Here is a 15,649-nt window from a genome sequence, read left to right as displayed (position 1 = left end):
AATGTAAAATAGGAAGAAAAGGTCCAAAGGGGTAGGGGTAGTGGGAGGGGCAGGGGAAAGGAAAGAAGGGAAAGGAAAAATGATGAGAAATGGAAAAAATGGAAATAAAGTCTTTGTAAATAGGGAAGGGTGGAGGGCGTGAAGGGAGGGCTAGGAATGGGGAAAAATTAAGAACCAAGATGCATTATGTAAATGTACAATTCCCAATGAGAAATGTAATTGTGTTGTATACCTACAATGTACCGATAAAAGAATTTAATACAAAAAGAAAAAAAAATCAGACTTCTGAATCACCTACAGTAACCCCAAAGGGAAACGAGATGGAACAATCTGATACTCAACTACCTGGACTCCTTGAACTGGCAACAAAAGAGGATCTGGGAAAAATGAAATCAGAAATAATTACTCAGATAACAGCATAGATTGTGCTCATGGTGCAAGACACGATTAATAAATCTAAAGAGGACACAGATAAAAATATAGAGGATCTGAGGAACATGATGGAATCCCAACACAGGAAACAAATGGAATCCATAAAACAGATGCAAACAGATTTCCAGGAGATTAAAAACTCCATCGAAAGTCTGCACAGCAGAATGAACCAATGTGAGGATAGAATTTCACATATAGAAGATAAGATTGCAATTAGTGAGGAGGAAAAGAAAAATTGCTTCAAAATTGTAAGGGAACACGAGAAATCAATCCAGCAGCTGCTAGATGATGCAAAGAAGAATAACATAAGACTGAATGGAGTCAATGAAGAAAGAGGAGAGTGTGCAGATGACATAAAAAAAACTGTTCACAGAAGTGATGCCAGAAAACTTCCCAAGGAGGGGAAAAGAACTTGACATACAGATAAGTGAGGCATATAGGACTCCAAATAGCCTTGATCAAAAAAAATCTACACATAGGCATATAATAGTTAAGATTCCAAAAATCCAACCGAAGAACAAAATTCTACAAGCAGTGAGAGAAAAGAAATAAATCACATACAAAGGAAAGCCCATCAGAATCACAGCAGACTTCTCAATGCAAACCCTCAAGGCAAGAAAAGCTTGGAGTGATGTATTTCAAGCCCTAAAGGAAAACAGCCTCCAACCCAGATTGATGTACCCTGCAAAACTATCTTTCAAAATTGATGAAGAAATAAGATACTTTCATGATAAAGAGCACCTCAGGAACTTCATGAATACCAAACCAACACTCCAAAAAATTTTAGACAATATCCTAGGAAAAGACAATGAGGATCACAACCCCCAGGAAACCCAGCAGAATGAATCCATTGGGCATGACACATTAAACTCAAAGGGGGAGAATGCAACAAAAAAAGTCATGACAAGTATTTTAAAACTTTTAACTTCATCTCCCTAGTGAATGTATAATTCAATCTTGTTATTGTACTGATTAGAATTTTTCTGATGCTAGAGTTGCACACCTTTCTTTGTGCTATACTGGCTATTTATCATCTTCTTATGTCTACTTTTTAATTGGGTTGTCTATTAATGAGCTCTAAGAATTCTTTATATATTCTGGTCATAGGTTATAAGCATTGTAAATATGGTCTGTTTAAGGACTACTTTTCATTTTAATGATGTCATTTAAAGTTCTAAATTTTTTTTTTTTGGTACCAGGGATTGAACTCGGGTCCTTGTGCTTGCTAGGCAAGCGACGGAACCACTGAGCTAAATCCCCAGCCTTAAAGTTCTAAATTTTGATGGAATCTCATTTATCAATTTGTTTCTTTTATACATCATGTCTTTTGTATCCTAGGTAGTTCTTGCCTACCCTGAATTCATAAATACTTTCCCTTATAATTTCTTCTTCAAGTTTTATACTTTTAGGCTTTCTTATTTAGGTTCATAGATCCCTTCAGGTTATCTTCATGTATGAAAATAAAGGGTTGAGGTTAATTTTTTATATACGGATAACAGGGGTTCTAGTGCTGTTTGCTGAAAACACTATCTCTTCCTCGGCTCTTGAATTGAGTTTATATTCTATAAAATGCTAATGTTAAATAATCTTTCAAAACTCAGTGGACCATGTATGTGTGGTTCTATTTCTAGATTCTCTGTTTTATTCAAATGATCTATATGTCTTTCCTTACATCATCACTGCCTTGATTACTGTAGCTTTAGAAGAAGTCTTAAAATTAGGTACTAAACGTCTTACAACACTGTTGTTTTTTTTTTTTTAATTTTCTAGGTCCTTTGTACTCCTACATAACTTTTAAATTTCAATATCCAATTCTTCATTTATAGCAAGTATACACAGACCTGAATTTTTATATATACCTTGTGTTTTCTAATCCTGCTAAATTCAAATACAAGTTCTAGGGGCTCCTAGAGATTTCTTAGTATTTTCTCTGTAGATGATCATTTCATCAACATATAAATATTTTGCTTGTACCTTGCCAATCCTATCCTAATTGTGTCATTTTATTGCCAGACTATTTTGTTGGGGCTTACGTTTCAATGTTTAATGGACAGATAAAGAGTAAGCATAGCTGCCCTTGTTCCCCACCTGAAGGAGAAGGCATTGTATCTTCTCCATTTATATAAGGCATTCTCGCTGGAAGTATGGAGTACATGTCGTTAATCTGTTGAGAAGGTTCTGTTCTACTTCTAGCCTTCTGATAGCTTTTACCATGAACAGCTGTAGAATTTAGTCCAATACTTTTTCTCCAGCTAGTGACAGGATCATATGGCTTTTTCCTTTTCTGTTAAAATGATGACTTTTGGGGGTGGATCTTCCAATGCTGAACCAACCCTGCCATCCCTATAACAAAACCACTTTCTACACACTGCCAGATCTGACTTCTGATTGTTTTGTTAAACAAATTTCTATCTATGTTCATACTTTTTTCTTCTATTATCTTTATCCAGTTTTAGGATTAGCACAATGTTGATTTCCTAAAATGAGGGCAAAAGTGTTCCTTCTTTTTTCTGCTTTAATTGTTTGATATAACTTATCGGTTAAAATGTATATGAGCCTGCTGTTGTCATACAGGTAGGCTTTCAAGCTAGGACTATACTTTCTTTAATAGGCACTATTCAAATTTTATATTTCCTCCAGAGTTAGTTTCATTAATTTATCTTCCAAGGTACTTCTTAGAAGTTGTCAAATTTATTTCAAAAAAGATTTTTGTAATATGCTTTCTATAGCCTTTTAAATTCTGTAAAATCTGTGGTAATGTCTCCTAGATCTTGACATTGTAATTTTAAAAATGTATAATTGATATTGTGTAACAGGAAGAAAAGGTCTAAAGGAGCAGGGGAAGTTGGAGGGGTAGGGGAGAGGAAAAAAGGGAAAAGAAAAAAATATGAGAAAAGGAAAAAAATTGGAAACAAAGTCTTTGCAAATAGAGAAGGGTGGAGGGCGTGCAGGGAGGGCAGGGGAAGGGGGAAAAAAAAAAGAACCAAGATACTCATGTAATGGTACAAGATCCCAATGATGGATGTAACTGCATTTATACCTAAAATGTACCATAAACTTAATGGGAAAAAAAAGATTATATTGTCTAAACTGGGTGTGCATGCCTGTAATCCTAGCACTCTAACAGACCGAGGCAGGAAGAATACAAATTCCACCCCAGCCTGGGCAACTTAGGGATTTAGCAAGATCCTGTGTTCAATACCTATGAATGAAAAAAAAAACCCAAAAAACCCCCACAAAGGTTGCACTGCTTAAAGACATTGTAGCTATTTTAGTTTGTATAATAAGTACATTCTACAAATGACGAAACTGCCTAATCCCTTGAACGATTTCTCAGATTGTATCCCCACTGCTAAGCAAAGCATGACTTAGCTGTGGGTTGGCCTTCCACACTTTCAGTAACCCACAATCAACTGTGGTCCAAAAATATTAAAAGTAAAATTCCAGAAACAAATAATTGAAATATTTTGAATTGCATTCTATTCTAAGTAACATGATGAAAGCTTGCACTATCTTGCTGGCCTGTGGGTAACTCCCTTGTCTGGAGTATTCATGCTGTTTATATGGTACTTACCTGTTGCTCAGTTAGTAGCCACCTCAGTTATCAGATCAACTGTGCTTCTCTTCAAGTTATCTTTATTTTATTGAATAATTGTCCCAAAAGCATAAAAGTACTGATGCTGCCAATTTAATAGTATATTGTTATAATTGTTTTACTATTAGTTTTTATTGTTAATCTTTTACTGTGCCGAATGTATACATTAAACTATCACAAGTAAAAATGTATAAAAAAGAACATGTAGGGTTTGGAAATATCTGTGGTTTCAGGAATCTACAGAATGTCTTAGAATGTACGGTATCCCCCATGGAACAAGGCACTGTATTAAATACAATGCTTAGTAAGTTAAAAAGAAAATGCCAATGATTTCAGCTATTCAACAAAGCCATCTGAAATAAAGTACAGCCACAATGAAGTGATGGCAACACTTGTTGGTGCGAGGATTTCACTTCAGAAATCCTTCAGCACCTCCATAGCTGGAGCTCTTGTGCATACCTAGATGAAGGAATTGGGGGGGGCTAGGGAGTGATAAGCACATCACAAACATACTTTGAATAGTTTCCGGGCTCATTTAGCATGAAAAAAAACCTATCTCAAATTCCAGGTTAACAATTTGCTTTCCCTGCAGGTGTAAATTTTACTGTCTCAGAGTTTTCAAGCCACGGGGTGTTCATGCAGAGCTTGCTACATCTGCGGCAGGCTGGGTCTCATTTGTCCCTGTCATTAGTTACAAGGTGAACTTTGATCTTTGCCCACAAATGCTTTATGGCAAGGCAGGTTTGACCTGCACAATAAATCATAAAACAATGCCCTGTTAACAAAGATTGCATAAGCCCAGAATGAAGTCTGGTAGGTGAATAAGAAAGAAATTAAAATGCACCATAGAAAAAGCTCTGCTGGCTTTTCTTGAAATATAAACATTGGAGAGAGATAAATTACAATTACAATTCATTTTCAGGGAATGTTGTTTGCAGAAGCCATCTGCAAATGGCAAGCTCAATGGCCAGGGCCTCTTTTTCCTTTAGGATAGTTTTGGGGATTCCTCCTCTGGTTTCCCATAAGACTCTACAAACTGGGCTTTAAGAAAAGCTGTACATATTTTATTCTTCCTCAAGGGTTTGATTTATTGAGAGGTAGAGGCAGGACAGCATAGCTGATTTGGGGTAAGAAAGACCTGGGATCAAGTCCTACCCCATCCCAGCTCAGCCCCAGTAAAATGGAGATGATGATACCTGTCACGTGTTGTTGGGGCACCAAAATGAGAAAACATATAAATTCATGTAGAAAACACACACTCAAGGAGTGTTGGTTATAAATGCATAACCTTTACATCTCTTACAATTCTTGTCCAGGCCATGTACTTAGTGAGTCACCAGCATGTGTTGGGGACAATGGCACTGGCCCGGGGCTAGGACTAGGGATGGGAGCCAACTTTGATCTCTGCTCACCAGCGCTTTATGGCCTAAGGAAAGTAAGTCATGTCAACAGGCATCATACGTTATTGTAGGTGCCAAAGAAGAAATACAGCTACTCGTGGTGAGGGCACATATGAGAGTGGTTAATTCCACCCGAGAGGGTAGCTGGGAGGGAATTCTTTTTTCTTTTTTTGTACCGGGGATTGAACTTGGGTCCTTGCGCTTGTGCAGCAGGCGGCAAAAACACTTAGCTAAATCCCCGCCCTAGAAGGGAATTCTTGCCATGAGTTCTGAAAGACAGGGAGGGGTCCTGGACAAGGGTTTCCCAACATTGCAGGGGATGGGGCAGAGAAGCAGACATGGAGGCCCCAGTGTCCTGGGGACACCACACATTTGGGGGGCTGGAGTGGCAGGTGTGAGGGGGAGAGGGCTCAAGTTGGTGGATCTAGGCCGTTAGGGTAGATTCTTGAGGCTCCCCAGTGCTGGGCCATTGAATTTGGACTCTACCCTGCTGGGTCCTAGGGAGTCTAGGAATTTTTAAGGTGAGAGATACAATCAGTTTTGCCTTTCAGAAAGGTCTCTGTGAGGAGAATCGAAAGTTCAAGGCCAGCCTGGGGTACTTACTTAGTGAGACTATCTCAAAATAAAATTTAATTTTTACAAAGTCAGTAAAAAGCTCAGTGGTAGAGCACTTGTCTAGCATGCATGAGGCCCTGGGTTCCATCCCTGGGACTGGAAGGAAGGAAGAAAGGATCCCTGTGTCAGCCTCAGGAAGAAGGGACTGAAGTGTGAAGCCAGACCGACATTAGTGTCTACAGGGTAGGACACTGCATAGACAGGGCATGAGATGTAAGGGTCTACACAGGCAGCCACAGTGGGAGCGGGAGGGTAAGACAGACTGGAGACAATTCTAAGAGCTCAAAAGACTGGTCTTGCAAGGAATATGCAGGAGAGGAAAGTTACAGGAAGTGCATGACTTCAGAGCTCTGGTTCCTGTGCCTGGTGGGATGCAGTCAGAATACCCCGGAAGACAGGCTTTGGGAAGAAGTGATGAGTGAGCTTTAAATGTGCTCAGTTCCAAGAGCCTACCAGGTACCCAGGTGGAAAGAAATGGCTAGGTGTTCCCATGGCACTGCAGCCCTGCATTTGTCAGGGGTCAGGAATCTTCCCCCTCTCCCATATACGTTATTTTTTATTTCTATTTTTCCACTTTTAAATTACTATGTTTGTGATAATAATGATTACACTCATCTTGGGGAATTGGTGCATCTTAACTATTTTTACTTCCCCTTCCCTCTTGGCGCTCCCGACTTTCCTCCACCCCCTCATCCCCCTTCCCATCTTGATCTACAGCTTATGAAACGCTAGGGACAGGCCATGTGGCGTGAGCTCTACCATCTCAGCATGCTCAGGGGAGTGGGGACCGTACTACCCCATTTCACCCCATTTCACAGGTGAGGCAGGTGCGGAATGGAAGGCAGGGTTCAGCGCCAGGTGGTCTCTGCTTCAGGCTGCCCTCTTCCTTAACCACCACTCTGTGCCTGCTCCCACACATTCTTCTGTAGCAGCAAGGACCCAGGCAGCTGTGATCCCCAACAACCTCCTTCCTACCTCCATTCCAAGCTCCTCTCCTGCCAGCATGGAAAGTCCCCCCGTTCTCCTTCTATTTGGGGCCTACGCAAATCACATTCCATGGATAACTTCCCAATCTCCTCTGGGTACAAAGTGCACATCATCATAAATGGTATGGAGAGGGCCAGGGACCAGTCTTTTAGTCTTTGAAGGAGACGATGCCTCCTCTCTCTTCCTCTCTTTTGGTCTTCACCTCCTAGCCTCCAGAACTGTAAACCAATACATTTCCACTAAAAAATTTAACTAAAAATAATAAAATAAATGATGCAGGTTAAAATGCTTTACACGAAGTACAGAGCACAGTCCCAAGAATGCTATTGCCGTTTAACCTCTTTCTTGATTCTCCCAATCTTACAGTAAGGCCAGGGTGCTTTCCTTGTTGCAACAACTAAGGCTGAGATCTCGCTCTGTGTCAGGCAGTACGTTAAGCATTTTAGTGGCTTCAACTCATTTAATTCCCCCAAAGCCCCAATGGAGCTGGCATTTATTCCTATATTTAAGAAGAGGAAAGTGAGGTGCAGAAGCAAATTACTCAAGGTCACACAGTTAGGAAGCAGCAGAGCTGGGATTCAAACCCACGTCTGTTTGAGTCCAGAGTCTGAATGCTTACCCTTGACATCCTGTAAGAAAAACTGAGAGTAATTCCACATTTGCAAATTTTCTTCTCTCTCTGAACTCCTCATCCTCCCTACTCCTGGGCTTTACTGCCAGAATGTTGGCTAATACATTCCTCATTTGACACCAGAAATTAGATACAGGAAGGAAGGGGAGCAGAAACACAGAAGGGAAATTGTTACTTGTACAGAACTGGAATTCTGATTAAAAGATAAATGGCAGCAGAGATTTCAATTAGTTTAGAGAAGGATTTTGGGTAATGTGGGCTTCAACTGTGATTAATTTATTCTGAAAAATATCAGCTTTATTCAGTAAACAAATTTCTGTTATATCAGAGGCTATGTAAAATAAGGCTATAATAATGAGGTGAGAAGCCATAGGCAGAAGGATGTTTCTGAGATGTCCTTGGCTATTCTAACCCACAGTCCTACTTTGTGCTAGGTATGTGAAATTTTCAGAATGCTTAATAAACATTCAGCCTAAACCCAGGGTTGTTGGTATTATGCTGAAGAAAAAGGTAAGTGATGTGTTGTGGAAAATTTTGCCTTAGAAACAGACCCATATAACACTAGCATTTCCAAACTCAGGACTCAAGACCATGTTCAATCTATTTCAAAACACGTACATCCAAAATAGGCAAATGTAGATAGAGAAAAGTAGATTAGCAGTTGTCTGAAGTGGGGATGTTTGGAGTAACCGTGACTGCTAATGGCTATGAGATTTCCTTTGTGGGTGATTAAATGTACTAGGGTTGATTGTGGTGATGGTAAATTCAGCTCTATAATTTTACTACAGATCACTGAAATGCATACATTAAACAGGCAAGTTTAATAGTATGTGATTTATCAAAAATTTAAAAACATATAGTTTTGTTAATTCATTTTCCTGTGGCTTACCCAATTAATTTAAACTGGTGAGGTACAGTTGATTGAGATAATTTACATGCTGAGGACAGGGATGGTGTGCACAGGGCCTATCCTTCTGGCCTGGGCACAGCTGGCTTCTGCCACTATGATGAAACATGACAGTAGGATGCTTTACCTTCTTGGCTAAGAAACTGCTCAAAAAAGACCCAGACATTTTTGTTTATCTGGCAATGGACACGTCCTTGGATGGGAACCTCTCCATCCCAAACTATGATAGGCTTTTGGCAACTTCTGCCCTGAAAAATAAAGCCCAAGTAGTGGAAATAGTTTCATGATGCTGAAAGCCAATGTACTAAAATCCATGAACTTTATTACATGAAAAGGCTCAGACTTGCATTTTGAATTTGCTTTTATGAGAGGTGGCGGCGGGGGCGGGGCAGAGGAAAAGGGGATGAAGGAAGGAATTAAGATGTGTTATGTACACATATCAACCCCACACAAGGAATGCAAACTTTACATACTGTGATATGGACTGATAACTAATAAATGAATAAAATGATTCTAACATGCATGTGTCTATTTCCTCAACCCGAACAAATCAGAAGCTATTGATTATGAAAGGAAGGTTACTAGATACAAACTGAACTAGTGAGAGGTGACTAGTAACAGGGCTGGGGGTATAGCTCAGTTGCAGAATGTTTGAACAAGCACAAGGCTCTTGGTTTGAAAACAAAAAGAGGCGACTGCCACCAGCCAGGGGAGGCCACAACATGCAGATGTAAAGGGGTCCATGCGGTTCAGGTGCAAAGAGCCCCCATGCTGTGATTCTGAATCATCAAGAAGAGCCTAAAGTGTGATTTATAGTGCTTTATTTATTCTTCCACAGACTCATTCAAATGTAGCCTATGAAATAAAAAGTTAATCCATAGCTCCTGAATCGAAGTTAATAAATATTCATTAAATAGCTACAAAACATCTTGTCAACTTTGCTAATTGCTATATTTGGCATTCATAAAACATGACACATGAAATTGATTGTGGGCCTACAGTATATGAGAGCATAGATGACCCTAGATGACAACTACAGAAAAATCATGCTCTGAAGGTAAACTAAATGAGCTATGCATAGCTAAGTACTTTTTTTTTTTTTTTTTTGGTACCAGGGATCAAACTCTGGTCCTTGCACTTGCGCAGCAGGCGGCGAAACCACTGAGCTAAATCCCCGGCCCCATAGCTAAGTAGTTTAAAAAGCAATATTTAAAAATCCCTTCAGGGCTGGAGATATAGCTCAGCAATGCAGCACCTGCCTGGCAAACGCAGGGTCCTAAATTCCATTCCAAACAAACAAACAAACAAAAATCCCTTCAAAAATTTTACAATACAAAGTCTCAGCTGGGTGTGATGGTACCTGCTTGTAATCCCAGCACTCCGGCAGGCTGATGCAGGAGGATGGCAAGTTCAAGCCCATGCTGGGCAACTTAATGATTTAGTGAGACCCGGTTTCAAAAAAATAAAATAAAAATAAAAAAGGGCTGGATATGCAGTGTGAAAGCTCTGGGTTCAATGCCCAGTACCTCATTATTGCACACTGTGGATAAGATGTGGATAAGATAGGATGTAGATGGACAGTGCTGCTAAAGCCAACCCTTAGACAGGTCTGGGACTCCAGTCTCCTCCCCTTGAACCTTTCTTCTCTCTTTTCCAGAACCCAATTCCATGGTAAATCAACTCCTCTTCCTCCCCAACCTAGCGCAGGGTACTCCTCTCTCCCTGCTTCAACCTTCCAGCCATGGGGTGGGAGATGGACCCCTCCATTCAGGTGTACATAGATGGACATTTAGATTGTACTTTTGGACTATGTGAATAATACTGCTATAAACATGTGCATTCAAGTTTTTGTGTGACCGTATGTTTTCATTTCTCCTGGGTATATCACTAGGAGTGGAACTGCTGCGGCAGGTGGTAACATTATGTTTTTAACCTTTGAAGACAGATCAGACTGTTCTTAACCACTGCATCACTCTGTATTCCCACCAGTAATGTGTGAGGGCTCCAATTTCTCCATGTCCTTGCCAATACTTGTCACTGTCTATCTGGCTGATTACTCATCCTGGGGCAGGAGGAAAGTGGCGTATCATTAGGGTTTTGACTTGCATCTCCTTGATGGCAAATGATGTTGAGCACCTTTTTAGGTACTTATTTGCATTTGTGTATCTTCTAGGGAGAAACGTCTATTCGGATCCTTGCCCATTTTCAAACTGAGTTATCTTTTTATTTTTGAGTGTCTAACATTTTTTTTTTTTGGTACCAAGGATCAAACCCAGTACCTTGTGCTTGCAAGGCAGGTGTGGCACCACTGAGCTAAATCCCTGGCGCGCGTGTCTATCTTTTAAAGATGCTCAAGTTTCTACCATTGTAAAGCAAGTAAACCTATGGTCAATTCTGGATCCCTGCAGCACCGATCCTTTAAAATTTTTTTCTAATTAAAAAAATTTTTTTTTCTGGCAGAATTTCTTGAATGAGTTCCCTACACTTGTGGTTTCCCCTGGCTTTTTTCAAATCTGGCTCCTGAACCTAGCACTTCACTGGAACTGCTCTTGGCAAGGTCACCAGTGGCTGTTCTGCATTCTTAGCTCGATTCTCCTATGGTATTTAACACCATCATCATCTTCTTCTTGAGTGAAACACTAGAGATCCTTGGCTTAAGTGACAGCACTTAAGTGCTTCGGCTTTTCCCATCCATGTCAGTTTTCTCACTGGCTCCTCTTATTCTGCTCATTCTTAGATCTTGATCTTCTTCGAGATTTTGTCCTCACCACTGGGCAATCCTGTTCATTCTCGAAGGTTCTTTGATCATCACTTACTGCTGATGACAATGACATGTCCTTTACCCCTGCTGCCTAGCTTCCTCCGGGGCTACCAGTGTGCATATGTGTCTGATCAACACCTCTGCCTGGATTCCCGTCAGCCTTCAAACTTTATCCCACACCAAACGCTTCACCGTTACCTCTCCTGCCTTCCGTTCTCACGAAATAACATCAATCACCCACGTCTGTCAATGTGGACAAACTTGAAGTCCTTTGCATCCCTCTACTTCCTCCCATCCTGGCTGTCACCACAACACCCTCCCGATTGGTCTCCCCACCACACACGCCTCTCCAGCTGCAGCCAGTGATCTTTCCAACATGCAAATCTCGCCCTGTCATCCTCTGTGAGAGATGGACTAGTCACACTCGGGGTTCAGTCCCACATTATGAACTTTACATCTGCACCGCCGTGAGAGTTATTTAACTTCTCCAAGCCTTAGTTTTCTCATTTAAAAAGTAGGACCATTTGGAGCAGCAACTAACAGGCCTTCCCGAGGACGAATTCGGTCTGTGACAATCACTGACCTGGGATTAAAACCTTTCAGTTAAGGCAAATCACCAGTTTAGCCCTAAAATGTGTGGATGACACGTAGTGACTAAAAAACTCTTTTACAGACTCCCGAGGACGCTGAAGCCCGAGGGCCAACTCCAGCTCCCAGGCTGCAGCTCACGGCTAGAGGCGGCGGGTTCTGGGAGCCCCGAGGCCGCAGGACCGCGCAGCTCCTTCCCCGCCCTCGCCCGACCTGTTATCCAGCAAACCCCGAGCGCCCGGCGCCTCTGCAGCCGCCCGGCCCTCCCCACCCCACCCAGCCAGGGCTCTGAGGGCGCGGAGTGCGGGCCGCCCCCCGAGGGTCCCCCGCCCGGCCAGCCCTTCCGGAGCGGGGTGCTCACCTTGAAGGACATCGTGCACATGTCCGCGGCCGCCCGGGTTCCCGCGCCCGGCGCCTTCCGCAGAGGGGCGGCCCCGGAGCCGCGCTCCCGCCGCAGACCGGGCCGCCGGGGGCGGGGGAGGGGAGGAGGAGGCGGGCCCCGCTCGCGCCACGCGCTCCACGCGCGCCCTCACTGCTGCAGGTCGCGGACGCGCTCCGCTCTGGGCGTACACGCGCGCGCGCCCCCGAACTCCGCCTGTCCTGTGCGCAGTCCACACCGGGCAACGTTCTCACACTCTCCCACTCCGCACACGCTGTGCATTCTCCACAGCCCACACGGGCTCACGCGCGACACTCCGCACGCCCACGCTGTGGCGGGAATCCGAGAGCCTGGAGAGACCCACGGACGGAAACTGGAGGGCTTTATTTCAGGTTTCAGGTGGACACAGCCTCAACGCGCTGAGTTCAGCTTTCATACATTTCATGGAGAGGGTGGTTTTTCTGGTGACTAGCAAGTGAATTTACGGGAACAGGACGAGGGCAGTTTTGTAACTTTGCCTTGAAAGGAGACAGTGTCTCATGAATCGTGAGAACAGAGCGTCGTAACCTTTGTGTACAGGACCCAGTTGTCAATTTTGTCTGCCAGAACAAGGAGTTACAGCTACAGGGAGAGGGGTGCCCAAGGCTGGGAAGGCCTTGTTTTTCTTCAACACAGCCACATTTTTTTTGTTGTTGTTGTTACTGGGGATGGAACTCAGGGACCTTGCACTTGCGAAGCAGGTGGCGGCACCACTGAGCTAAATCCCCGGCCCAACACAGCCACATTCTTTACCCCCCCACCACCACGCACACACATCTCCACACACAGAGCTCTCCACAGTGGGACTTCAGACCCACACCCCTCACACACACATCCCTGAACTCCAAAGTCAGCGTACACACTCTTCACAGCCCATGCAGACAAGTTCACACAGCATTCACACACACACACACACACACACACACACACACGTCCTGGGAAAGCGCTGAAAAGCATGACAAAAGCATTTGACCGCAGTCTCATTATTCTTGCAATTGCATTTTGTTTTTATCTTTCTCATGTTTTTCTTTCTCATTTTTTAAGAGCTTCTAAGAATTTTTCTAAGACTCTCCCACCCTCCTCAGAGGAGACACACCTTTTGATTGCACAAGTAATGGTGGGAGTGTGGACTGGAGTGTAGCTCAGTGGTAGAGTGCTTTCCTAGTGTGCCCCAGGAACTGGGCTCAATTCCCAGCATCATACAAAATAAAATGGTGCTAGTTTCCTTTTTGAAGGAGAAAGGCAAATTTTGAAACATACTCAGAGTCCTCGTCCGTTTGGTGACATCAGTCTCCTCCTGTGGCGGAATGCCGCTCCCCCAAACCCCTGAAGGAAGGGCTGTCCACTCCTTCATGGATAATGCTTCCTGTCCAGGCATGGTTTGGGGAATAATGCGAGAGCCATATTTTTATTTAAAGATATTCTTTTAAAGTATAAATGAAAAAATAGCCTTTTAAGGAAATTCAAATGCTAACATTAAAAAAGTGGATGTCTGGGGCTGGGGGTTTAGCTCAGTGGTGCCGCCGCCTGCCTTGCAAGTGCAAGGTCCTGAGTTCAATCCCCGGTACCAAAACAAACAAACGGAAATAAGTGGATGTCTCACCCTTCATACTACAGGAATCCACTTATTCATTCTCTCCTCACCTGTCATCTCCCTCTCTCTTCTCAATTGAATTTACAACTACTTAATTGAAAAGTTTAGAAGTGCAACTACAAAGAATAGTTAATAATAAAAATGTAAATATCCTTTGTGGATAAAGATACATCACTTTGTATTTAAAGTAATTTAAAAATAACATTCTGTACTTTTGTCTATAGATGAGTGTCTTTGGTGAGACAGTTTTCAAGTTGTGTCACAACTTTGTTATACACGATCAGGCATCAGAGGTTTTGCTTTAATTGTTTTGGTAAATAAAATGGAGAAGGGAAAGGATTAATATTTTGAGGACTTTCTAGATACCAGGTGCTTTACTTATGAAAACGCTGTGAGGTGAGTATTGCAGCCATTTCACAGATGAAAAGCCAAGGTTCTGAAAGATGGAGTAATTTGCTCAAGAGTGACAGGGCTAGACTATTCATTAATTATGTCTGATGTTGTAGTCAGCATTAGCAAGGGAGATAGATTTAATACAGGACACATAATTTATAGGATTATTTTATAATAGTCACCCAAAAAGTTTAATACAGAGGAGTGCAAGAGATCTAGCCATGCACTAAAGATCTGAAGAACCCAGCCAAGGGCCTGGGTCCCACAGCTATGTCCTGCAAAAGTCCAGCTAAAGGCCTAGACCTCAAGGCAAAGTCCTCCATGAATCCAGTTAGTGGCCTAGAGTCCATGGCAATGTCTCATGCTTGTCTGTATTGAGGATCTACACCTGGAAGCCCCGAAGGTCAGTGGTGGAAGCCAGAAAGCCTACACTGGCAGGGTGAAGGATTTGTGCCACCAGGGTGAGGGGTCTACACTGGACCCAGGAAGTGATGCTTGTGGTGAAGATCAGCCATTCCCAGTGACAATGAGGACCTGAGCTCTTCCTCTGATGAGAATAGCCAAGTTCACATCAGGAAAACCAACCACAAGTTTCTCCTAGAAAATCAACAGCCCACGATCTTCCCCTCCAGTTCTCTTTTTATGCTATTGGCAACAATCCTCAGGTGGGTCTTCCACGCCCAGATTGATTCAGTTCGGCTGGGTGTTCCAAGTTGACCGTTAGTTAGTCTATCACATCTGGCTTCAAAGCTCTTTTCCATTCCACTACCACACTTGCTGCTCAAAGTTGTGTAGGGAAGAGTCTCTGGCCAGGGTGCTGATGGGACTCTTGTCAGTTTTTGGAAAGAATGTCCCTAATTCACTGTCTCACACACCTGGATGATAGAATTGTTGTCAGTCTCCATATGTGTCTTATATACCATCCCACACAGTTGGCTAAAGTCATCTTCATAAAAACAGCCCCTAAATAGAACAAAGCCCTCATAGTCTCAAGCAGACCCATTTTTTGGAAATGTTAATTAATTTTATTCACATTTCCCCAAATATATGCAATATTAATGTAAGTTAAAAACAGTACATTGTTCTTAGAAAATGCAACCCAAAGCTTTCATTGCCTGAGTTTTGTGATTATAATGTTCTTCCAGAATTTTAGTGAATGTGTTCAAAACAAACTGTAACAGAAAATCTCCCCTAAATACAGTGTCATTATTATAAAAGAAATCCAAAGACTGGGGTGGGGGATTTAGCTCGGTGGTTCTGGTGCCTGCCTTGCAAGGGCAAGGTCCTGAGTTTGATCCCTGGTACAAAAAAAAAAAAAGAAATCCAAA

The 15,649-nt window shown here is 42.5% G+C and overlaps 2 protein-coding genes across 4 annotated transcripts in view; one reads left to right on the top strand and one right to left on the bottom strand.

Moving 5' to 3' along the window:
• Ankrd29 (ankyrin repeat domain 29) overlaps positions 1 to 12,395 on the bottom strand; it is a 58,539-nt gene extending 46,144 nt beyond the window's left edge. For 2 of the 3 annotated variants that reach the window (XM_004853150.3, XM_013075232.3), the window contains exon 1: positions 12,278 to 12,379. In XM_004853150.3, the coding sequence (XP_004853207.2) occupies positions 12,278 to 12,298 (21 nt within the window). In that variant the 5' untranslated portion in view covers positions 12,299 to 12,379. Of the gene's footprint in view, positions 1 to 12,277 lie in introns of all 3 variants that reach the window. The other variant, XM_087194020.1, reaches the window with a different exon arrangement.
• The window catches only part of LOC147830144 (laminin subunit alpha-3-like), a 184,926-nt gene continuing 181,573 nt past the window's right edge, over positions 12,297 to 15,649 (top strand). Inside the window, exon 1 of the mRNA XM_087188732.1 lies at positions 12,297 to 12,694. Within this exon, the coding sequence (XP_087044858.1) occupies positions 12,297 to 12,694 (398 nt within the window). The remainder of the gene's footprint in view (positions 12,695 to 15,649) is intronic.

The sequence above is a fragment of the Heterocephalus glaber genome, unplaced genomic scaffold, assembly GCF_053883595.1.
Source record: "Heterocephalus glaber isolate CG9 unplaced genomic scaffold, H.glaber_assembly_v1.0 deba00000331, whole genome shotgun sequence".
In the NCBI taxonomy this organism is placed as follows: domain Eukaryota; kingdom Metazoa; phylum Chordata; class Mammalia; order Rodentia; family Bathyergidae; genus Heterocephalus; species Heterocephalus glaber.
This window is presented reverse-complemented; position numbering and strand designations above follow the sequence as displayed.